Below are 27,456 nucleotides of genomic sequence, written 5' to 3'. Positions count from 1 at the left end.
CATTAAAATCACAAATAATATATATAATAATAATATATATATTTTAAAAATTCAAATCGATATATTTTTTTTTAGATTTCATATCAAAAATGACTATAGAATTCAATATTAAAAATTATATATATATATATATATATATATATATATAAAATTTCTATGGAATAAAAAATCTTTTATAAAAAAATTTTGATAAGAATATGTATATATTAGTTCTTTTCTAAATTTTAATAGCTTTTTATATAATTAGCTATTTATAGCTTTTTTTATAATTAATCAAAATAAAAAAAAATTGATTCTTCATTATAATTGATATTCTTAGTTTTTGTATAATATTTTATTTTTATTTTATTTTTATTTTAAATCTTATATTTTTAAAAAATTTCATATTTGTTAAAAACCGAAAATGAAACAATTATACTTCATATTTAAAATGAAAAATTCTATAAGAACTATTTATTAATGAATATGATAGATTAAAATTTGTTAAATAATATTGTTAATAATATTGAATCAAATTAGATTAATAAAATTAGTTCAATTCAAATAATGTTTGAATTCATTTTAAAATCTTAACAATTTTATTCATTATTATCATAAAGAAATTTTCTTTATTATAGAATTTTTTTTTGTAGCACTTTTTTCTAGATTATTTATCTTATTTATATTTTTGTCACTTATATCTATTTTTTTTCTCATTTAACTTCAGGCAATGATGTGAACTTTAATAATTATACATAAATAATAGAAAAAGAATGGAAATCAGATTTCATGAATTAATAGAATTTAATCGAATTCGATTGTAAATATCTTAATTTTAATGTTTTTATTTTTTTTTCAAATTTTTGTATTTACTAAATTTTTAATTTGTATTAATTTATATGTAACATGTATGTATCCATAATATATTCCATAATAATTATTATTAATATTGATTTTTTTCGTCTATAATTATTATTTTATATATTATATATATATATATATAATTATAATAAAAAACAAATATTTATATATGAAAATTAAATAAATTATTAAATTTTGTTACATTTATATGCTAAATCTGATTGCAATGAAAATATTAAAATATAATATAAGAAATAATTGACATTTTTCTTAATATAAATCATTTTATATAAAATAAAATTTAATATAAAATATATTAATCACTTTACCATAATTTAATTCTAATTTTAGAAAAAAATTATATTTTTATTAAATTTAATTTTAATTTTCATTTTTTTAAATAATATTTACAAAATCAATTTAATTAAATAAAAAAAATTTTTCAAATCTAAATACTCGCTTTACAATAGTATATATATAAATTATAAAATATCACGACATATCATAACATAATTATAATAATTTATATATTAATATCTATATTATATATATATATATATATTATATAATTTAAACTAAATTATATAATATTATCAATAAAGAAATTCATGAAAAAATATATAAAATATATAAAATAAGTATTATTAATATGTAATAATAAATAATATATTTTAAAGTTTTCAAAATTTATTATTTATAATTTGGTAAAATAACAACATACCTAATTTAAATTCTATTTTAAAAAACATTTATTATATCTATAAAAAATAATATAAATAATTAATATATTTGAATTTTTTACTAAATATATAATTTCAAAAATCATATAATTTTTTTTTCTATTGTACATAGCATATTCTGGAACTGTTTGGAATACATAGTGTAGTTTTTTCAAAAATATTATATTTGTTTTAGATTCCTATTGATATTTTATTGATTTTAAAACAAATAAATAAAAATGTTTCGGCAAGTAAGTTAAAAATATTATAAAAACAAATTTTTATAAATTGATCTAGAAAATTAAATATATTTTATCATTTTTAGGTTATTTTGCAAATGATTAAAAATAGTCGTTCAATTAGAAGCATTCAAACTTCTGCTGACATTGATGTTAATATGAAATTAGAAAAATGTAAGTAAAAAAATTTTATAATTTTAATTATATATGAACAATCATATCAATAAAAAATATATAATAATTTTAAATTTTTGACTTTAAGGTTAGAAAATTATTTTAATTTTAACATTTCATATATATCTCTTATTTAAATATAAAGTATAAATATTAATGCTAAATTACATAGTATTTGTTTATTTTTGTATTAAAAATATTTAAAATATGAAAAAGTTATAAACAACTTTTCTTAATTATGAAAAAAAATATTTATTTTCTAGTAATATACAATGTTTTAAATATATTTTAAATAAGTAGAATTATTGTTTTATTTTTCATTTTTCATGTTAAATTATTCATAACCAAATTATCTAAAATTAAAAAAAAGATATTATTTTTTTAAACAGATTATGTGTATATTAAATAAATCAATTTGTTATTTACAGATAGACATGTTATAAATTCATTATATTGTGGTTAATAAATTTTAGTTTTATTATATAAATTAATTGCTAAAAAAATAAAAATATTTGGTATATATTTAATGGTATATAAATTATATTAATCTAGATAACAAGTAATCTTTTTTGTTTTTAAAAAAATATTTTTATTTCTACTTTGTTTGTTTTTTTATATGAAATATTTAAACTATTATTACATTAATAATTACTAATTCATATTATCCTACACATTTTTATTTATAATTAAATATTTGTATTTTTATATTCTTCTTATTCTTTTCCGTTTAATATAAATTCATTTCTTTTTATTCGTAGTTACTTATAAAATAAATTTAAACATAAATAATATATAATAGAAAAAGAAATGTATAAGTATTTAGAAAAAATTTAGATTGAAGAGCAAAAATAAAAATAAAATAAAAATGTTTTTATCAAATCTTAAACTAATGTGAGTAAATTAATTATTATGCATGCTATTAATAGATTAAATTCATTTTATATTATTTATTTTTATTTTATTTTTACCTGTTATTATTATTTACTGAATAAGATTATAAATTAAGATTTAAGATTAATAAAAAATCAGAAATAAATTAATAAAAAAGTTATCAAATTTGTATATGAAACTCATATATTATTATGTTACTTGAGTTTTTTTTGTAATTTAAAATAATATAATATTGCAAATAATTGTATTAAAAATTTAATGATACATTAAGTATTTTATATTTAAGTATGTACTTCAATTCTGAAGTGTTGAAAAATATATATATAATAATTTCCAAATTCAATTATTCAATTATATTTATTTATACTTAAATATATTTTGAAATTATATGTTAAAAAAAAATATATACGTATATTTTACATTTATTATGAATTATTATGAATTATGAATTGTCAAGATTATATAAACTAAATATTTTTTTTAATATATAATAATATTTCTATTTTTAAGTAATAATATTACTTATTACTTAAATTTCAATAGAAAAATAGTTTTTATGTATCATTTTCTTGCAAATATTTTTCAAGTTTAATATTTGATGTTAAAATAGTTAAAAACATACAAAATTAAATTTTAAAATATTATTAATAATTACAATTTAATAATAATTATAATTTAACATATTTTATAATATTTATTTACATATACATTATTACATATATGTGCACCGAATCTTTACTCAGTTTTATTCTTAGCTACTTTTTAAAAATTACTTTTATTATTGAAATAATATGACAATTGGTTAATTCAAGTCTTATTTTATTAGAATTTATAAATTTATAATTTTAAAATTTAACAAAAATGTTTTTATTCTTAAAATTATTTAAAAATAATATTAAATAAATATTATATAAATACTGTTATTTTATATTTCTTGTTATAATTTTTATCAATTGTATATATTAAAAATTTAAAAATTATTATCAAAAATAATATAAATTTTAATTCAATATTAATCATATAAATTACAGCTATAAATCAAGTTACTTTATTAGGAAGAGTAGGAGGCGAGGCACAGAAAAAGGGTAGTAATGAACATCCTGTTGTTATTTTTTCTCTTGCCACACATAATAACTACAAATATATGAATGGTATGTAATATTAATTGATTTCATAATTTATAAACTAATTTATAAAAAATTAAAATTTAATTACTGAAATTTTTATTTATAAATTGAATTTATTTTATTTTTTAATATTCTTATATAATTATTTTATAATATTTTCAAAATACTGTTTCAATTACAATATTTATTTAAATTTTTAAATTAATATGTTCTATTTATAATTGCTAAAAAAATTTGACAAAATAAATAATTATATGATATTGAATTATGAGATTTATATCTGAACTATTACAATAAAATTATACTATAATGTAGATTTTAATTAGATTTAAAACTATAAAAACTATACTGTAATATATATTTAAAATTATAAATAATTTTAATATATTTGAATATAATATGTATAAAAAACATTTCAGGAGATGTTGTACAACGAACAGATTGGCATAAAATATGTGTTTTTAAACCAAATTTACGTGAAAATGTGTATACTTATTTAAAGAAGGGTCAAAGAGTATTAGTTTCAGGAAAAATAAGTTATGGAGAATACAAAGATGAAGAAGGTGTTATTAAATCAAGTACTGCAGTGATAGCAGATGATGTAATATTTTTTCATAATAATAATAATTAAATTTTATAAATATAATATAATTATATATAATATTAATATGTAATAATTGTTTTTATTATAATATGTAATAATTGTTTTTATTAAAATATAAATAAATAAAATTAATTTTATATGAAAATATATTTGATATACTGAAAGTATATATTTTTATTTTTAAATATTTTCATATAAAATTTACAAGAATATTTTATTTATTTATTAATTATAAAAAATACGTATGATTAGATGATATACAAAAATCTGAATTGTAATATTATTTTATAATGTTTTTTTCCTGATGAGGGATAATAAATTAATACTTAAAATTAGCTTAATAAGTAAATAAATCTTTATTTACATATTGCTCATTCACTTGCAATGAATTATACAATAAACAATTCGTTAATTTTCTAAAATTGTACAAGTTTATACAGGATTTGTAAACAAAAATGAAATATAAACTTTTTTTTTTTTTTTTGATAAATCGGAAAGGAAATTTGTAAATGCTAGGAAAGAAAATTCTTGACGATGTGATGGTTTTAAAAATTCTACATTACATGCATGATACACATGTAAATTTCTATAGATATATGATAAACCAAAATGGTAATTAAAATTGAAACATCACTTTTTGTTTTGTAGGACTTATTTTTTTTTTAAACATCAATTTTTTCATGTAACACATGTGTATAATTTCTATAGATTGATACGCAAGTCTAATACTTACGAATAAATAATTTTTAAATACAATCATCCATTAAATGTATTAAAGTGTGTACAGAGAAATACCAAATCTTATGATCAAAATTTGGGTTGTTTTAAGAACACAATTTGTGTATGTGTATTTTAATATATTTATCACTAATATAAATTGTTCTCTCATGAAAATTATGTACACGATTGTTTTTTATGCATTTTTATGATAAAAACTTCACGGAGATCACAGTATACAAATAGCCAAATACAACTTTTTTTTTTTTCATTTATAAATCTCTTGCTGCTAATGCACTTTTCATTTTCGCAGACTTCTATTTGTCTTTCTCTCTCTTACTCTTACACACAACATTCTCACATATTCATACACATGTATACATACATTGATTCACTCATGATAAGAATTTTTTCATACTTTCTATCTCGTGTGTGTGAGTCTTTAGTAAAAATACGATCTTAAGACCAGTTTCTAATCATACACGCGCCTTCGGTCCCTAGTGACATTTCATTTTTATTTTTTTTTTTTATTTCTTTAAAATCTAGGATCCGTTGGCGAGGAATGTGAGCCACAATCGCATCGACAACGAACGTAGAAATTTCGAATATAAATTTCTCTTCGGTAGTAAAATATATATATATAATATATATAGAGATTTATTTATACATAAATTTATATTCATATATATGTATATATATAACTCTGGCCCCGAATTCCTTAAAACTCTCGCACTTTTTTTTTTTTTTTTTTGTTTAATTGTTTCATTACATCTTTTTTTTTTTAATAGTTCGTCAACTTATTTACACGTATCTAGGTTTAGGGATGTAAACGATCCTCAATATCGTTTTAATTATTTCAAAACGATAGACACATTTTTTCCCTTTGTTTCTTTGTATACAGAACGCTAAACTAAACGCGCATATATACGTATTACCGACGATTAGATTGGCACAACTGAGTCGGTGCAACGGGAAACCAACTTTGAAATTTCATCGATTTTAAGTATTTACAAAATGGATCGCATAATATTGTATCCTCTTTAAAGGATAGAACTATATATTACATATAATTGTTAATCTTACATAAAAATCTTTCATAATAAGTTCTTTTGTTCAAATAAAAAAATGTTCAATAAATTCAATCTCTAGTTACAACTAAGTATATGTTACTCCGAGAAATTTACTTTCAAGCTAAAGTTTACATCACAGAATAACTTTGGAATAAAATATCTCGATCGTTTCCCGAACACCGTTTTGTACGTTCGTCGATAACGCTCTATAAGCATTTCTAAAGTAGTTCGTTGTAGAAGCGAGAAACGTTTCACACTCGCGTACGTGTGTTAACACGAAGGATGGAAAACAAATGGCGGAATATCCGCGAAAGTTCAGCTTCATCGAAGCGTCTTCCACAATTGTAGCACAATTGGCTCCTGACACTCTTTAATAAGATTCTGAACAGCCAATTATCTATTTGAAACGCATGGAAATCGATGAACCGCTTGTTGATTGCTCGATCTTCGAGCCGATTCAAAATCGGTGGACGTTTTCGAAGTTGCGGTCGAATATCGAAATAAAGTTGACAAATAAATCATGAACCAGGTAAGCACTATGATGTAGTACTAATAATTAGTTTTAATAATTAATGTAGTACTAATAATTAGATTCAAGGCAAGTCAACTTACCATCGACATTACACAATGTTGCTTTCAAAATTATTCTCCTCATAGCTTGTATATTTTGATACATAACTCGCACAATATTTTATTTGTCAGTCTTTTATCATATATTAGTTCCGGAGACACGTTGATGATACGATAGTTACTAATTTATAACCTAACAACTTTCTCGCAAGCTTTATTATTTGAACAGTGGCGCTGATGACCTAGTGATTCTTAAACGGCAAAAAATATTCCTAGAAATGTATTATTCCGAAAACGAACATTCTGTCAACAATTTTGTCAATATACTTGACATATAGTTAAAAGTAAATCTCTTTGCATTATTTCGAAACTGACTATTTCGAATCAAATAACGAGTATGTGCATAACATAAAATATGTTAATCTTGTCAGCATTTAAAACACATTAGACAGTCACATTAGTGCTACGTTTCACGTCACTTTTGCTCTTCCGATTCTTGATTGGTTTTTACGAGATTGTACGCATGACTTCTATATTTTACAGGTGGATCGAGAAGAGATAGAGGTTGTTGCTGTTGTTGTTGCTCGCTGGATGGCTGACTCATACTAGACATCGAGAGGTCTGTTGGCATATCGATTTCCGGCTCGACGCCACTTCCGCCTTCTTCTTCCGGCTCTGATTTTATCCGCATTTGCTGACGCAGCTGAGATATGTTCTTTATGTTCTTCAACTCTGTTGGGTTTCGCAGAAATCTAAACATAAAAACGATATTTTGTTTAAAACGAGTTCTATTTCGTTTCGAAATAATTGACAGACTCAATATTAATGTTTAAATTTGTTAATTACTGAATTATGATGATAAATATATATATTTATATTTTATATTCATAAAATTAATTTTTATGAATATTCAAATAATTTTATTCTCTCTCTCTCTTTCTTTCTCTCTCTCTCTCTCTCTCTCTCTCTCTCTCTCTCTCTCTATATATATATATATATATATATATATATATATAAAAATTAATTTTTTATTTATTATATATAATTTTTTGTTATGAAATCATATAACTTGTAAAAATATTTATACAATTTATTTTGTATAGTTTTATAATACTTTATTTTTATAATTTCTCAAAATTTTTAACAAAATTTTTAAACATTATAAAAAAAATATTTTAAAATATGCGTATATATATAGCATATAAAATATTTCAATTTGTATACTTTTAGATTTATCAAATAAATAATTTTAATATTTTAATATTTCAAATTAAAATATAAGAAAAAAAAAATTAAGCAATAAACTTACTGGTAACAATGTCGTTCTCCTTGGACTTTTCGCAAAATATTCACTCGATAATAATATCGAAGAGCTCTGCTCATTTTATCGTAATTCATTGAAAGATGATTCTTTTGAATGCCCCAGAGCCTTGCAAGTCCAGGAGGATCAACGATTTTGAATACTCCCGTTTCCCGACTTTTCCATGCGATGTAATGTGTATATCGTTGTGAGGGATCATTTAAAAGTTGTTGAAGAAAATCCCATAAAAGTCTACCATCTATGATAAACAAAAGAAGAAATATGTTTATATATTCATATAATAATTTATCAAAACACATTTTGAAAGTTCAATTTTCAAAATTCAGAATTGAAAGAATCATACATAATAAATTTTTGAAACAAAATCAAATCATTATATCCTAATTATTATTATAAATAATTATTAAAATATAAATATTAAAATATAATATAAATAATTATATTATAAATATTATAACAATTTATAATTATAATGAAGGAATTTATAATGAAATATATGGCATTTAACTGAAATTTAAATTACAATAATAATAACAATGAATGCTATTAATAAATCGTTATTATAATATAAAAAAGATTTTTTTTATATTATGTTAACTATAGTTATTAGATTCAATAATAATAAAAAATTATATTAAATTTAACTGGTATATATAATAGATAATGTATACAATTTTTTTACTAATTTAATTAAAATTTTTACTAATTTAATGCACTAATTTTTGCACTATATATAATTTAATTAATTAGTGCAAATAAACTATTATTACTTATCTTGATTACTGTAAAATATTTTAAATAATAAAATTTTATAAATCTTATAAATTAAAATTTGTATAGTTTTTTAATATTTTTAATAATTAAAAAAATAAAAATTAAAAAAGAAATTTTTTTGAAAAAAAAAATTAAAAATTGAAAATTTTAAAAAATGAAGAAAGATTTTTACAAACAATAAATGATTATAATTAATTAAAAACAAAAAAATATCAATTATTTTATATCCAAAATAGATTTTTTTTTTTAAACTTGTAGATGATCTCATGTTAATTAAGATAATTTTGAATAATTTTACGATACTATTAGATGTGCAAATAAGTTCCTTCCTCCTTTTTTCTACGATCATAACTTCTGACTGAATTCGAATTACTTTCCATTCTTTTGTTTTTAAGAAAAGTCATGATGAACGTTTTAAGAGTTTGTTTTATGCAACAATTTCAAGCAATATAGCATGCGAGAAACATCATTCATTTATTGCTTATTTTTTGCATTCCAACTTAGGAAATCAATTGTTGAAATGGTTTATGTCGTATTGGAAAAGAACGCTATATTTTACAGAATATACAAAAAATGATACCAAAGATTTAAAACCGGAAATTTTAATTTGAAAGACGATGATCGTTCAGGTGCACCGAGAAAGTTTAATGATGATGAATTAGAGAAATTCAACGAAAATCCGACTTAGACATAAGAAGAATTGGCAGAAAGATTAGGAATACCAGACAGTATCTATTTCACTGAAATAATTAGATAAGATTCAGAAGTTAGAGCGATAGCTCTTACATGAATTAAACGAAAAAAAAAACAGACTTGAGATTTCTGCTGTCTTACTTTCATGGTATAAAAGGAAAAGTTTTTTGGACAAAATTGTTACTAGCGATGAAAATTTTATGACAATCAAAAACGACGGAAATCATGGATTAATCCTGGGAAACCATCAACTTCAGTAAAACCGAATTTGTATTGCAAAAAAGTTTTGCTGTCTATGTGATAGGATTTCCGAGAAATCATCTATTATGAATATCTTTCACTTGGAAGGACAATAATTGCCGAATATTATCAAAATCAATTAATGAATTTATACGACAGTTAAAGCAGAAATTCGGCCATTTTCTAGACAAGGAATAAGATACGTGATTTTAGCATGACAATGCTCAACATTGCAAAAGAAATGCGGGTCATAATTTATGCGTTAGGATGGGAAATACTAAGTATGCCACATGCGGCATACTCTTCAGATTTGACTTCATCTTTTTCGAAATCTGCAACTTTCGGAGTTAGCAATTATGGGAGAAGCACTTCAATTCGAAAGAAGATATCCAAAAATGTATTGATAATTTCGTAATCAGCAAGCAGCTATCATTCTTCAGGAATGGAATTTATAATTTATCAAATGGGAAAAAGTTATAGAGAATGAGAGTGAATACTTTGAGACGTAATCTTATGCTTGATTTATAATAAAATCTTGAATTTGGAAAAAAAGGGAAAAAGAACTTATTTGCACACCTAATATTATCTTTTATAAAATAGTTTTATACTTTTTACGTATTTAATATTACGAAGAATAAAAAAAAAAATCTTAATTTTATTTTGCATGATATAACATATATGTAAAAAGATTTAATATAAAATTATAAATTGTTTAATTTTTAAGAATTTCAAATTACAGAAATCTACAATAAAGAATTAAACCATATCACTAATTAAGGTCGCCAAATGTATTTCTAACATTGAAAACTTTATATTAAAAAGAAATTTATTTTTAACAATTTTTAAATTATTATGTATAATATAATTAAAACAAAATTCATTATGGTATAAGCTAAAAATAGATATGTCAAAACTAGTAATTTATTATAAATTTTGTGTTGTTTTGTGCACAAAAACAAAGACTTTATTCTGTTTTTCTTTTCCATTTAATGGAAAATGACATTTTTAATTATAATAATTAATAAAACAATAATCGAAAGATTGAAAAATAATCTTTTTTTTTAAATATTTCGATAAGTCAACGATTTCAAATTTCAAAAATTGAAAAAAAGATTTATCAAATAACTTCTAATTCTTACATAAATGTATATATATATATATATACACATATATTTTCATAATTAATATTTTCATAATTAATATTTTTTTTTAATATTAAACTAAAATATTTTTTAATATTATTTATTTTTAATATTATTTTTATTTTTAATATTAAATTATAATTTCTTTTTAATATTAAACTAAAATATTTTTTAATATTATTTATTTTTAATATTATTTTTATTTTTAATATTAAACTATAATATTAAACTTAAAGCAATAATTTTATTAACATTATTTTTTAATGAATCTGCTTCTTTCTTATTTCAAAATCATTTAATTATCATTCTCAATGCATCCAAAATATTTCAAACAACAATAATTATAATTAATAATAATTAATAATAATTAATATAATTAATAATAATTAATAATTAATATAATATCGCAATTTCTTACAATTTCGTTAATCATCTTTCAATATCAAAACAATTTAATTAATTATTTAAATTATCTAATATATTAAAAATATAAATTAAATATTATGAAATACATATTCAATTATAGAGAAATCTAGTTAGCCCATTAGGGATTCTAAATGCTAATTATATCTAATTTGCTGTTCAAAAAAAACTTATCAATAAATAAAAATATTTAATGAAAAGATGCAACGATTTACTTGTATACACTTACTTGTATTAGGTTCCGGAGAATCGTTCGGGAAAAATTCTCTCGCGGCGTTGGCAGGATTCGTTCTGAAGGCACCGGGCGTCAGAGGCATCATCGGTTGCGTTAACGTAGGACTCGGTTGATCCTTGACGCAAACTTCGCTTAACCTTTGCGCTGCAAGAGCAGTGGGCGTGGCTGGAGGACTTCCAGTAGTTCCTTGTTGATTATCCTCGTCCGAATCGCTCTTGTAAATCTGGCTCTGTGTACTTTCCGTATGTCCTGGAGATCCTGCTTGACTGTCGACCGAGGGTGCCGGGGATAACGTGACTGAATTCGCGGACATTAACGATGCAAGATTCGCGGTGTATGGGTTCTCCGTCCATGTCGGGGTTGGTGGATGCGAATGAGGACTGAGGGGGTACGCGGAGGGTCTTGTGGGGGTGACCGGACTACTGGGAAGACACCTTTGAAGCTGGTTAAAGTCTCTGGCCAGCATCGAGAGCACATTGTGCAACACGTCACCAGCGCCAGGGCATCTTTCTCCCAAATCCGCCTTTGTCAACAAGCAGAGCGCCTTGCCATTCATTTGAAACATGTCCATATCAAATTGGGGTAGGTCGAATTCCCGTTCGGCCCATCGAAGAAACGTCGTCACATCCTCGCGAGACCACAGCCGTGGATCTGAAGCTGTTCAACATATGTGTTTGGTTATTTTTACTTTTTCTTTTTTCTCCTCTCTTTTTTTATTTATTAAATAATCCATGATCTGTTAGAGTTAAAGTTTCAGAGAACTCTAATTTACCTTTGTTTATGAGAATTTAACGAGTGCTTGTGTTGAACTACTTTATAATCAAACAGAGTTGAATAATGAAGAATAAAGTAAAGAAAAAGATTGTATGATTATTTTTTTAATAGTGGAAATAGTTTATCTCTGATTTTCCAATATATAAAAGATGGTATATATTAAATTAGATTTTGAGATAAGCTTTAGAATTTTAATTGTTTATTTTTGTTTTGAGCTGATTATTTTTTTTCAATATATTTTTTGATCTTTTAATTCTTATTTTTTCATTATATTATAAATTATAATAATTTTTTCCTTAATGATATATTATAAATTTTTGGTATTTATAAATGATATTCATAATATAAATAAACAAAGAACCTATTTTTTAAATCTATTATTTTTTATAATCTATATATAAATTCGAAAGTATTTTTATTATTTATTGAAAAGAAAAATTATATCATTGTAAATTAATAACAAAAATTTAAAAAATTAAAATAATAATTTTATTTGCAATATATTTATTTATTAAATCTCAAAATGTTTATTTATTAAATCTAGATTTTAATTTAAATATTACTGAAAAATAACTTTTTTTTCGTTATTAAAAATAATGAATAGCAAAGAAGAATTTTGCTTCTATATTTCGTATTTTAAATAAAATTTATTTAAATAATAAATAAAAAACAACGAGTATCCATATAAGAGAAAATGCTAACAATTTTTTTTTCAAATTATATTTTCATTTTCATATATATAATAATGAAAATGTCAAATATTTTAGTGAAAAATAAAATATCAAAATGAATATAATATTATAAAATATATTTTATTTTTATCAGTCTATGATTTAATTCAAATAATATTATATAAATGAGTAATAAAATAATAATATAAATAAAATAAATACATAAATTGATAATCTAGAAGAATATTTATAAAAAGTCTATATTAACTTTACAACATAACGTTATAACAAGCAGCAATTTGAAATTATATTTTATTTTATTAGATTAGTTGCATTATTGTAGCAAATATTTATGTGATATTGAATATAAAATGAATTAGGTTTTTAATTTTGTATAAACATTTTTCTAAATTTTTTTCTAAATAATTTTTTCTAATGTATTTTAGTATTAATATAAGATTAGTATCTGTGAATTAATAATTTTTATTTTATATTTACTTATATATATATTAATATTAATATAATAATAAGATACAAATATATATATTGAGATATAAATATCAATCAAACTTATATTAATTTTTATGATCCGATAATTGAATCATTTTTGATTCAGTGATTATTTAATAATCAATGATATTAAATTAATTAGATAACAAAAGTTAATTAAATTTAAATTTAAATGTATTAATCATTTTTAATTTAATCATAATATTTCATAGATAAAAAAATATCAGTTACAAAAGTTTTCATACACTATATGAATTTAACTAATTATATAATAATTTTGTTTTATATGAAATATTGTGAATATCAATTATAAATAAAACATAATCTACTGAAAAATTATCTATTATCTATATAGTTTCAAAAAAATGAATGATTTCAAAGGAAATGTATCTAATGTAATTAATTTTTTTATAAATAGTCAAATAAAGGTTATATGAATGTGACATTTTTTTAAATGGAACCATATACTTTTTTCGGCATTTTCTATAAAAAAGATATATATAATATTGAGTTATTTATAACGAAAATTCATTAGTTTAAAAGATTTTTTGATTTGAAATATAGCTAAATTTTCACATAAAATAAAGATTTGAAGAATTTGGAACTAATATGTATAAACTGAATTTGAAAATAAAAAATTTATATAAAACTTTATTTATTGAATCAAAATATTATTTACTTTATCCTTTTATATATGAAAGTATATGTGAATTTATTTATTTATTATATGAATGGTTTGTTCCCCGGCAGGTTCGGATAAATCGAATTTTACAATATAAATTTCAAAGATCTCCGATTCAATAATTTTTGACAGGTTTACTTTTTTGTTAAAGCTTAAATTTCTTTTAGCTGTTGGATATCAAAATTATGGACTTTTTTTATCTTTCGGTAGTATTCGATAAATAGATTCCAAAAATACCACTTTTAAATTTAAGAATTCTTTAGTTCAAAAATTATTATAAAAATTAATAATATAACAAAATAATATAACATATTTAGTGATTGCTTACACTATAGACGAGATTCTTCGTTTATAAAATAAGTGGTAAAGAAGAAATATCCTATGTTGATTTGTTATATAATATGATATGACTCTATATGAACTATAGATAATGCAGATTTCTTCTTCTTATATATATATTCTAAATAAAAATATTTAATTGTTAATTAAATTTTTATCGATTGAAATTAAATTTCTAACATCTATAATATTTGAAGATTGTTCTATTTTTATTATTCCTTATTCAATATAGAATCAAGAGAATAAAAGCATCCAAAGGTTTAGAGAATGAAAATTACTATCATAATGTTTACTTGTGAAACATAGAGTAATTTTTAAAATTAACATTAAAATTTACTAATTTTTTTGAATTTATCCATCGAATACTTTTCGAAAAAAAAGCCAATAATTTTTGCTTCTCCAAAACGAAGTTCTTTCTCATCAGAAAAAACGAATATCAAGTGGAACTTACCCAAACTTGCCGGTAGGTGCGTCTTGAAATCGAGAAAGGGACTTGGTGGCGGGTGAGTCGGTGGAAAATTCATAGCGGGACCGTATCGCCAGAGTAGTTCAGTAGGACTAAAAGGTAAAGATATACCGGGTGGTAGCCGAGAGTCCATTCCCGTCATTCCACCCCCGGCCGAAACCGGCGGTAATTGCGGTAGTTGAATCGACGGCAACAATTTCATAACACGTTCTGTGCGTATGCTTTCTGCTCTTTCTTCTCTGGAAAACGATAATATACCATTCTCAAACACTTGTTGACAATCAATTAAATTATTTGTTTAAAATAATTAAAATATTAAAATTAAAATATTATAATATAATATTCTTTATTATCGCTTAATTATAATTGGTTATTTTCATATAACAATTTATTATGTTATTTATATGCAAAATGTAGAACACAAATAATTACACTTGGAGAAAAATACGTATTTATTTGGAATACTAGCGCCATCTAATCAATTTATTTTAGTTATAAGATAGTTATAAGATAATTATAGAAAGCATTTGTAACATCATTATAATTATTATAGCATTTGTATATTAAGTACTTAAATTTAAATATTTTATATTTTACATGTATTAACATATGATTATAACAATTTTATAACAAGAAAATGAGACGTATAATATCATATGTATTTTATATTTTACATCAATGGTACAAGTAAATATAAAATAATAAAAAATAGATTTCGATTTTTTTTAATCGCTTTGTTGTGATAATGTTTGCATTTAATATTTTTTCAAGTTAAACGATTTTTTCTTTCAGTGATAAATTAAAGCTATTTTTAAAAAAGTTAAAATTTAAAAAAAACAGTTGAATTATCTGAAATATTTTTAATAATCAATCAATTTCGATTTTCAATTATCGATTCAAATAATTATATATATTTTAAATGAGAAGAGTATATTGATTTATTTTAATTTAGATAAAAAACTATCTAATAATAGAAAAACTATTCAAATGAAGGAAAAGGATAGAGATGTTGGCACGCGAAGGTCGTTGTGCCATTGTTTCACACCAGGAAATTCTCGTTCAGGAAGCGCGCCACATGAACCAATCGTGACAGGGGAAGAAAATTACTAGCGAAAAAAAGAAAAAGAAAAAAATGATGGTAAAAAAGAAGAATGAGAGATATAATACTAAACACCACGATTGCTCTTCTTTTTGATCAATTTTCAATTTCAATATCGTTTACAATTATTTTTAAAGATCTATCAATTGTATTTATTTCTTATTTTATTTTCATCTCTTAATAATCTCTTACTAATCATTTTTATAAATGAAATTGATTTTCGATTTTTAGATTTGCGAAAATCAAATTTGTAAGATAAATGAAATTTTTAAAAAGTAAAATATCTATTTTTTTTCTTCTTCTATTTTGTAAAGGATTAAAATTTTAACAAATTTTCTTTTCTGGAATTGTTCATAGTCAACATATATAACAATAATTATTTTTTTGGTTTATAAATTAAATTAAATCGTTTTTGATTATAAATGTTAAAAAATAGGTGCAATAATTCTACAATACTAAAATAATAGAACAAAAAAATAGAACAAAAATCAAACATAAAAAAATTTTAGTTTTCAGTTTCGTTTTTCAGTTATTGACAATCAGAAATTGATAAAAATATCCTTGGGCGCAAGCAAACTGTCCTATACGAATGTAGGGCAGTGGTGAGCATAGTGGTTCTCAAACACGACAAAAAATGAACAATAGCTAATCTCGTGCAAGTCAGAAAATAAGATTACGATATTCTGATTCATAAATAACCATGTGATATTTATAAGAAAAGACTAAATCAAAGTTAAGACTGTTATTCACAGAAATATGTAATGTAATATCAAATTGATATTATGGAATTTTTGTGCAGAAAGGGTTAATATCTCATGCAAATTTCTCCATTTAATAAATAAATATATTGTGTTTGTAAAAAAATTGAAAATTCTTTGCATATGTCCTAATGTTTCTCTTTGTGAATATATTGTATGAATAAAAAAATACATACAAATTAATTTCTATAAAACTTGCATATATCAGAAAATGTTGCTAAAAAAGAATTACAGAGAATATATGAAATAAAGATAACAAAAATTTTTTTGTGTGTCTTTAGAACAAAAGTTATAGGTATTTATTGTAGTATTTAAATCTCAGAATTGAATAGGTTAAAGGATGAATCGTTCGTTGATCGATTCATTTGTTTCCAAAATATTTGTGGTATTCTTCGAGTTATCATAAAATGCGGTTGTTTTGTATGAATACAATATTTTCCACATGAATTACTGAGTATATTTATGCATTAGAATATTTAAAAACTGTGATAGATATCTATTTATATTATATTTATTATATATATTTATAAATCTTTAATTAATTTATTACTTTATAAAGTAATATATAATAATATAAATTGAATAATATATACATTATAAATTAAAATTAAAATACAGCCCAAAATTATTGCTTGGAATATTTTTTTTGAATATTTTGATTTTGCTATTAAAATGATTATATATACTTACTTTTAAAACTATTCTATCCTTTTATAACTTTTACAAGGTCTTAACTATTTAGTTAGAACCTGAGTCGAAGGTTTTATTCAGAAAGAAAAATTTACGATCTCTATTGTCGCATGTTTTTATTTTGTATATCAAGCTTAAAATTAAAAAAGAATAGTCATGATATCTGGACAGGATTATTGAAAAATTGGATACAGTGTTGGATACAATTCTACGTGTAATTGAAGAACATTCTTGTTTTTTTTGTTATATTTTTAAATTTTATGTAACAATTTTTATTATTTTATTCATTTCAAGATATTCTTTTTTTTATTTTCGTTTAAAAAAAATAAAAGAAATTATTATAATTATATAATTTATTATAATTGTAAATTTTTGTTATTGTTTTTTAGATACAAATTTTCACGAATAAATCATTAATTATTTTTTTTCTTTTTTATCCGCTTTTTTGCATTAAATAATATTTGAAAAATATAATTTTTTGAAATTTGAATATAAAATATTCAAAACATGAAGTCGTTACAATTTGTGACGATTTCAGCAAATTTATATAATATAATCAATTTATTGATTTTATTTTAATCCATCGTAGTTTAATTTACTAAAAAATTTTAAGCAAAATGAAATTATTTAATCGGAAAGAGACAATAAAAATTTGCAATAGAATCTAATTTTTTCAGTTGTCGTTGCATAAATAATTAAGCAATATCGCGAAATATGGTTAAAAGAAACGTTTTTCAAACACATCTAGTGAAGTATATCCATTTTCTCAATGGTCATATCTAGATATCGTGATTGCCCTTTTCAATTTCGTGTTTGACACACAAAATGAAAACAATGGCAATGGAAGTCATAAATTTTTCTTTTTGAATAAAGTCTTCGACCACCAACTCATGGTATTTTAACTAGTTAAAATCTTGTAAAATTTTCGCAAAAAAAAGTAAAAAAAATATATTTTTAAAAGATAACGAAATATTTCAAGAATTATTATAATTTTTATCATATAATTACTCATTAATTTATATTATCACGCATATTTTATTCAATAATAAGTTAATTAGTAATTTTTTATTATTTTTTTGTTCGAATTGTTTTATGTATAAAGAAAGAAATTTTATGTATTTAGATAATTGATTTATAATATGGCAAAAATATGGTTTTTAAAAAATTTTTACAGCAGCATTTGAGAATATATATCAAAATGTTATTAGAAGATCTAAAGTCAATTTGACTACAATAAAAACAAGTTAAATTCTTCATATAATATTTGATCTACTCAAGTTTAAAATTTAATTTTTTGCAATTTTCTTTCAGAAATATATAATTTATTTATTTTTTGGTTGGACATATAAATTTTTTGGAATTCGTATAGATTTTTGTATTCTAAGTTTTGCAAAGAGGATTGTAAGACAGATTATAAGACGATCTTAAATTTCTTAATTTTTTGCAAAAAACTATGGTGTGTATTTATTTATTAATTATTTAAATGGATAAATTTATAGACTGAATGAGATGTTAACTGTAATGAACTTTATTTTAAAATGATATATTTTTAATACAAATTTAAGTGCAAATGTATTTGAGAAAACTCTCGAAAATTGTTCTTGATAATATTTTTATGGTTAACTTTTCTTATGAAGTTGTATGGGTTTGTTTACAACTTGTTTATATCTTAATCTTTCTTTTTGCTGTTGATTAAGATTTGAGAACCACTATGCTGTCTGTTGCTGAAATGCCCTACATTCATTTGTATAGGAGATTTCATAGATTTTCATAAATTTTTAAATGTCAATAATTAAAAAATAACAATTTGAAAACATAATTTTTTTTATTCCTGATGTTTGTTTTATTTTACTTTATAGAATTATCCTTTAAATTTTTAAAATTTTCTAAGTGAAATTATATCATTTAAAATGAGTCTAGAGTCTAAACAAATTCATTTGGACTAGAGAACAAAAAATTAAATTTTAAAGGATTTTGAGATTTTTAATATTTTCTTATTTTATTTCTTATTTATTAAAATTATTGTAATTATCAGATTATATACATATAATATTCCAAACCGATATTAATCATGAAATACATAGTTTGGATTAGAAATAATCCATTAATGGTCCAAATTTATCCAATTAGCCCTTGCTATTATTTACTATTATTGATTGTTAAATTGATTCATTAAAAAAGGACCCAGTTATCATACATTAACATTTAAGATATATATATGTGAAATTTGATGTTTGGGTTAGAAATGAAGATTCAAATTTATTAATTATGCATTATTATATATCGACTGCTATAAATGGAATTGATTAAAAATAATCCAATCATTGAGCCGCGAGAATTAATAAAGTTTTAAAATTTAAAAATTTAACAATTTTTTGTTAAATTAAAGATTTCATTTTTCAAATTTTTCATATTTCAAAAATAATTAATTTTAGATGTTTGATTTAGATGTTTTTGAATAATTCGAAGAAATTTATTATTATATTTTGTATTAAGATTTGTAAAAAATTTATTATTTTTTTATGTTTATTATTCTTTTTTTTTAAATAAATTGTATGGAAATTATGTCTATATGAATAGGAAATTTTAAAAAATTGTTATTTTATTTATTTATTCTTAATTTTTCATAATATAAAAAATATATAATAATAATATATAATATTCTTTTAACAAGTAATAAATTTTATTACTTTTTTAATACTTATATTCGTTATTTTTAATTATGTATTTATTTTATTAGTTTTTAATTGATTATTATTTTTTAGTAATTTTTATAATGATAATTATTAATGTTTAATAAATTTCTATATTTTGAAAAACTTTTATAAATGATTTATAAAAATAAATAAAACCTCAAGTATTATTTTAAAAATTTTAATAAATTATTATTTTACATTTCTAATTTTTAAAAAATTTGAAATTAGAGTAATTAGATCTTCTATCTTCTAGTAAGTTTAAAAAAAGAATTCTTTCTAATATGATAGAAACCTATAATAACCTATACCCTATAATAACCTATATCCTATATGATTTTACTGAATATAGAAAAAATAATATATAATATATATATATACATAGAAAAAATAATATATTACCTTGTAATGAAATAAAATCTAGTTATTTTCTTAAGAGATTGAAAGAAAAAAAATAAAATCATATAAAAATAGCGTAACAAAATCCGGTAGACGAAATGTGATCGGTTAAGCATCTAGAACGGGCATTTCCGGCTTGGAGGTCGCGACGAGCCAACGAAAGGAGGAAGTTGTGCCGGAAGTTCGTAATCAACGCAAGAAACTACTTGAATGATTCTTTAAACAAAAACTGCCTCTCAGCCTTTTGCAATTACTATCGACGTTTAAAATTCTTTCGAATAAGTTTTATCTTGTTTGCTATCTTCGCTATTAAAAACGCGATTAAATATGTATATAAGACAATTATTATATATGTGAATTTATATATCATTATTCGTTTATACGAAACAAAGAAAATATAATAAAATTTTTAAACTAAATATGATATATACTGTACATAATTAATTCAATTTATTTGAATTTTTAATACGTAGTTAATATTAAAATTGTCTAAAATAAATGAGTCAAAAATGACCCATATTGGTAAACCTAAATTTATATGAAAATTGTTTTTTATTAATTTATTAATTTATAATTCGTTTTAAAATAAAAATAAAAAATGAATAGTATAAAAACACTTTATTATATATTAAATTATTTTTTTATTGTTTACTTACATAATCGCCTTTGACATTTTTCAAAAAATTCTTTCGCCAATTTAAACTAATCAATAATACTGTTTTTTAATTCGCTGTCATTTTTAAATCTTTATGATGCTAACTCTAGATAATTATGAAAATATTAGGCAAATTTTTACGAATTTTTTCGTTCATTTTTTTCAATTATTATAATTATTTGTTGGTTTTTTTAAAATATTATCTCAGTCTTGTAAACATATTACAATTTGATAAATTTCAGCAATATAATTGTTTTTTATCATTAAAATACTATTACTATTACTATTACTATTTATACTTCACAGTAAGATTATTAATTGTAGTACTTATTATAAATGAATGATTATAAGCAATTAACAATAAAATGATAGAACTATTGTTATTTAATAATAATAACAATATTAAAATTTTTCTATTAAATAATAGAGTTATGTAAGCGCTATTTTTCAGAAGAAAGACGGTAAAAATGGAAAAAAAAATGGATCTTATTCAAAAAACAATTCTTATAATTTTTTATAATTTTCATTATCATAAATTATACTTGATTGATCAAAAATAATCTAGATATCGAATTGCAAGGATTAAAAACTTATAAAATAAATAATTTCTTTTTATAGATTAAAAATTAATAATCTTATAATTAATAATATCTTATTAATAAATATAATCTTATAATATATCATATAATCTATAAAAAAATGTTAAATAGTTATTATAATAAGTTTGTAAACTAAATAAAGATTATTTATTTTATGCTTGATTTGAAATAATTAATTTGTTTTTTTATTTATTAATTGTTGCAAATAAAAATACCAATCTTGAAATATAAAAATTGATTTATTTGCAAAAATAAAATAATTTTTGAAAAACAACAATTAAAATTATATCATGATTAAATATTTAACTATCTATATATATATATTATATATTATATATATAAAATTATATATTTATTTATTTTATATTTTGTATTTTAATTTCTATTTCATTTTCTTATTATTATTATATTAAATTAGTATAAAAATTGATATAAAATATTATATGCTTAATTTACAACTATTTCCTATGTTTGTGATTAAATTGAATTATATTAAATTCTTTTTCAACTATAATAAATTTTTTTCTTTTTGTAAAAAATTTCTATTACTAAATTAAATATTAATAATTTTTTTTTCTTATAATTTATTATTTTATATATATTTTATAAAAAAAAAGAAAGATTCATCTGATAAAAAATTTAATTTCTTAAAATATAAAAATAAAATGCAAAGTTTTAAAAATAAATATTATCTTTATAAAAGAAGGTAGATGAAGAAAACTGAAAAATAATAAGACAAATGAAATCAAGTACGAATTCGTTCTGGTTAACGGTGGAAGGCGGAAGATCCTTGAGGAGGATTTAAGATTTATCGCAGAGGGAAGAGTCGATTCTCTTTTCTTCCGGGTACTCAACCGTTTCCTCTCTCTTTCTCTCTTCTTTTATCTTCCTCACAGTTTTTGCAAATTTCTGTTGGAACTTCATTACGAAGTAATCTACTATTGATTCATCGATAACACCAGGGATATTTATCTGATAATAAATTGATTTATTATCATCACAACATAAATTGTTAATTTCTCGATTAGAATTGTTCCTCAAATTTCAAAATTTCATTTTAATTGTATTATTTCAATATTTTATTTATTTTTAACATGATTATTTTTCACATGATTTTGACATGATTCGCATGACTATTGATTGTTATGAATGATTATTACATAATCATTAAAAATGAAAAAAAATTCTGCATTATATATGCGAAGAACCAAAAAATTAAATTATTTTAAGGAATTGTATTTTTTCTATTGTTTTTCACTTGTTCTGAAATTATTAATAAATTTTTGGTTTTAAATTAAAAATTTGATTTTAAACAATTATAATTTATTATTATTATTATTATTATTATTTTTTTTGTATTACGTCTTATATTATCTTTTCAAAACTTTTTTTTTAATTGGAAAAAATCAATTTCATTTTAATCATCATGCATATTTTTGCATTATATAAAGCATCAATTTGTATTATATTATTATATAATAATGATTAAATGTAGGATTAATTTTCATATAAAAAAATAGATAATTACTTTAAACAATATAAAAAATAAATATATTTGAATTAAAAGTTTGTATAAATAATAATATTATTATATTGATGATAATTGAAAATAATTTATCTCTAATGTTTAATTATTTCAAAATAATAGAAAATAAAAGATAATAAATAATAATATTGTTTGTAAATAACATAGATTTTATTTTACCTAAAAAAAAATATATAAAAAAATATATTTGAACTTGAGAATATAAAAAATAAAATACATATTTTAAATAGAAAAATCATTTTTTCTATTTAAAAAACATTATCTTTATATTTTTTTAGAAATTAGATTAAATAACAAATAAATTAAAACTATCTAGTAACATAAAATATAACTTAAAACAATAACTTAAAACATTATTATTCAAATAACATCTATTATTTAAGATAAAGTAACAGAGTAGATGAAAAATAAGAATGTTATTTGAATAATTATTTAAAGTTTATTCCGATATTGAATCAATCTTATATGAAAATATCCACCATCATTTAAAACAATTATGAGAAATCTTGTTGAGATTGTATTTTACTTCTAAAAAACAAACAATTATGAAAAAAAAAAAAAAAAAGAATGTCAGCTTTTACTTGTACAAACGTTGACACGAATTCACCACGTACTCGACGTTTATCAGAGAACAAGAAGACAATAAAAAAATACAGAAGCCACGTGCAAGCGAACAATAAAGTGTCGATCGTGTTACTCGTCCGTCGTTATCAGTCGACTTCCGCGTATAAAACGGGTTAAAAAGAAAGCTTTCACATTTAATGTTTCGCAATCAATAACTGCAACACATTTCCAGTAATCCTGAGACAACAAAAAAAAAGTACTTTTATATTAATCTTGAAATGGAAATATTATTTCTCGATAAAAATTAAAAATTTTAAAAATGTCTCTCAAGTCTTTGTAACTTCGATAAATTATCAACATCATTAGATATCAATGATTCTTGTATTGCACTAGATATTAATATTATCAATTTTATATAAATATTGAAAAAAATAAATAAATAAATTTCATATATTGATAAAATAGAATTAAAAACGTGAAACATGAACAAATAAAATAAAATAAAAATATAAATGAACATAAAAGTATAAATAAATATTTTTTAATGAATATATATATATATATATATATATCAAGTTTTTATAAATTATAATTGTTATGTAGATTAACTTGAATTATTATCATTATTATTTATAATTATTTCATTTATATTTTTATTCTATAATATCTTTTTATTAAATGCTTTATTTTTATATAACAATTAATAAATAAAATAATTTCAAAAATTAGAATAAAAAGCACGAAATAAATGAAAATACTTGTTTCTGTAAAAATTATTTTAATTACAAAATTATTGTATTATTCGTTTTTAAAATTCATATTAAAATTCTCTAATAAAAATCAAATTTTTATTATTTTATTCTTGCAAAAATTACTTGAAGTATAGATGAACATTTAAATCTATATAAATTCTCATTTAAAGAATCATCCAGATATAAAAAATCTGTATAATTGATTTACGTGGCGTATGCGCGATAAATCATTATGCAGTTGAACGTGAATTATAGAGGAGGTAAACAGAGTATACCGAGATTGGAGAAAGTCTTCACTCATTGCTCTATTCTCTAAAGATGTACCGCTATTATGTAATTTCCTTGCACCATCTACTATATTTAGCTTGCGAAATCTGGATAATAGTTTTTACGATAATAGTTTTATCGATAGGCACGAGGAAGTCATTTATCTCGTTTAACGTTGAATAATAGGAAAAAATTCGATAAAAGTTTTAAAATGTGTTCAATTGAATATATAATAAAAAATTAAAATTGTATGATTATTTTTTTGATAATAAAAAAAATTTCAATTTTGCAGATTTAATGTACAAAAAACATAAGTTTACGTAGAATTAATTTTTAATAAAAATTTTTAAATTTTTATTTTTATTTTTATTATATTATCAATTGTAATATTTTTAATCTTTTTTTTAGTCTTAATTATATCATATATTTGTTGATATTTTAAAATGAAAATATTTTTTTAACATATATAATTTTTAATATGTATAATTTTCTAAAATTATTTATAATAAGAAATATTATTTATTAAAAAAAAAATTACTGAATAAAGATTTATAAAATCAATGAAAATAATTTTTAAATAGTTTGCAACATTAAAAAATTTGTTAACCAAATTTAAATTTTAATATTAAATATTAAATATTAAAATATTAAATTAAATTTAATATTAAATATTATTATACATGAAAAATATAAAAATTTATGAATAGAAAGCATTTTACTTCTATGTTTATTATTTCGCCCTAACATATTAAGATTCGAAGGAAATATGATTCTTTTTTAAAAGATATGGTGTCAATCGTATGCTTATTTCAAATTTCTATTGTAATTTCTATTTCATATTGTAATAAATAATCTATGTACATATATCGAACTGTAGGTCATAAAGTACGAGTAGTGTCGTCTATTGAAAAAAATTATAAAATAAGATATACCACTTGTTATATTAATTTTTAATGTATCGTATTCTATCGCTTTAGGAATATATATTTTATTTTTTTATCGTATAAATGCAATATAGTAATAACACAAATGGTATGCAAAATAATATTTTACATTAATAATTATTTTACTTACTTGTCTAGTAAATCAAAAATTATATATAGCCTTTTTTTTTAATTTTTATCATTTTTATCGAGGATCTTATATCGTAAATATTATATAAACTTTCTATATGTATATTGAACTAACTATTTTATGTATAATATAAATATAATGTATATATAATATAAATATAATAAAAATGTATATATAAATGTATAATATGTATAAAATGTATATATAAATATAAATATATTAAATTTTATTTTAAGAAAATTATAATATAATATAAAATAAAAATTCTTTATTATTTAATATTCTATTAAAATTCTATCATATTATACAAATTTTTTTTAATTAAATACATTGATATGTTTAAAAAGCTACATTATTTTCTTCAGTGAAACGATATTACATTTTTTATATAAATTAATTTTTAGAATTAAAAAAAAATATTCATTAAAGAAGAAGGGGATTATTAATTCGAGAATTCGATACTTAATAAATATATTTTTCCAAAGAACTTTTTTTGAAGATTTATTACTACAAACATTTTATTATAGATTTATTTATAGATTTATTACTACAAACATTTATTATTATATATTAAACATTTTTTATATTTCTTAATAATTTCTTAATATTTTCCATTATTAAATATTAATATTAAATATTTCAATATTTGCTTAATTGTTATTATTTGCTTATTAATTAATTTACAAGAAAATTGTTTCCTAAATGATTAATTAGTTTTAAATAAAATTACAATTGGAAATTATCTATTTTTTAATAATTGAAATGATTTACTCGGAAAATTTAAAATACTCAGAAAAATAGCATTTATTCGTAATTTCTTTTACTCTCTATTTTTTTTTTTTTAAATACATATAAGTGAAATAATTGAAATAGAAAATAAACTTAAATCTTAATTTCTCTTCTTGCATTACATTTATTATAATATACTTATTTAAGAAGAATTTTACTTGGCTAAATATATTTATTTAAGTAAGTTATTTAAAAAAAATTTATAATTATTAAATAAAAAAAAACTAAATTAAAATTTGAAATAGCAAAAAAATAATAAAACATGAGAAAAAACGATTTTGTATGATACAATAAAAAATATAAAAAAATATATAAAAAAAAGTAATATAATATATAAAAAAAAGTAATTC

The 27,456-nt window shown here is 20.3% G+C and overlaps 2 protein-coding genes across 4 annotated transcripts in view; one reads left to right on the top strand and one right to left on the bottom strand.

Moving 5' to 3' along the window:
• Positions 1-1,694: 1,694 nt before the first annotated feature.
• Positions 1,695-4,691, top strand: LOC122714502 (single-stranded DNA-binding protein, mitochondrial). Its single transcript, XM_043935873.1, has 4 exons — positions 1,695-1,810; positions 1,885-1,972; positions 3,895-4,014; positions 4,410-4,691. Exons 1-4 carry the CDS (start codon positions 1,799-1,801, stop codon positions 4,619-4,621), a joined length of 432 nt encoding a protein of 143 aa, XP_043791808.1. The 5' UTR covers positions 1,695-1,798; the 3' UTR covers positions 4,622-4,691.
• A 235-nt stretch (positions 4,692-4,926) lies between these two features.
• The window catches only part of LOC122714500 (ets DNA-binding protein pokkuri), a 45,191-nt gene continuing 22,661 nt past the window's right edge, over positions 4,927-27,456 (bottom strand). The window contains exons 2-6 of one of the 3 annotated variants that reach the window (XR_006346645.1): positions 15,207-15,460; positions 11,774-12,436; positions 8,261-8,510; positions 6,994-7,703; positions 4,927-6,917 (exon numbers count right to left, since the gene is read on the bottom strand). Coding sequence is in view for 2 of the 3 variants with exons in the window: in XM_043935869.1 (XP_043791804.1) it covers positions 7,427-7,703; positions 8,261-8,510; positions 11,774-12,436; positions 15,207-15,423 (1,407 nt within the window). In the remaining variant the exon portion in view is untranslated. Of the gene's footprint in view, positions 7,704-8,260; positions 8,511-11,773; positions 12,437-15,206; positions 15,461-27,456 lie in introns of all 3 variants that reach the window. The other 2 variants (XM_043935870.1, XM_043935869.1) reach the window with 2 other exon arrangements.

This window comes from Apis laboriosa, unplaced genomic scaffold, assembly GCF_014066325.1.
Source record: "Apis laboriosa isolate Shangri-la unplaced genomic scaffold, ASM1406632v1 scaffold30_cov140, whole genome shotgun sequence".
Classification (NCBI taxonomy): domain Eukaryota; kingdom Metazoa; phylum Arthropoda; class Insecta; order Hymenoptera; family Apidae; genus Apis; species Apis laboriosa.
Note: the sequence above shows the minus strand (reverse complement) of the source record. Positions and strands in the feature narration are given on the sequence as shown.

Coding starts and splice junctions, on each gene's coding strand:
- LOC122714502 (XM_043935873.1), top strand. Junction 1,973..3,894: donor TAATATGAAATTAGAAAAAT/GTAAGTAAAAAA, acceptor TATAAATTACAG/CTATAAATCAAGTTACTTTA. Junction 4,015..4,409: donor TAACTACAAATATATGAATG/GTATGTAATATT, acceptor AAAACATTTCAG/GAGATGTTGTACAACGAACA.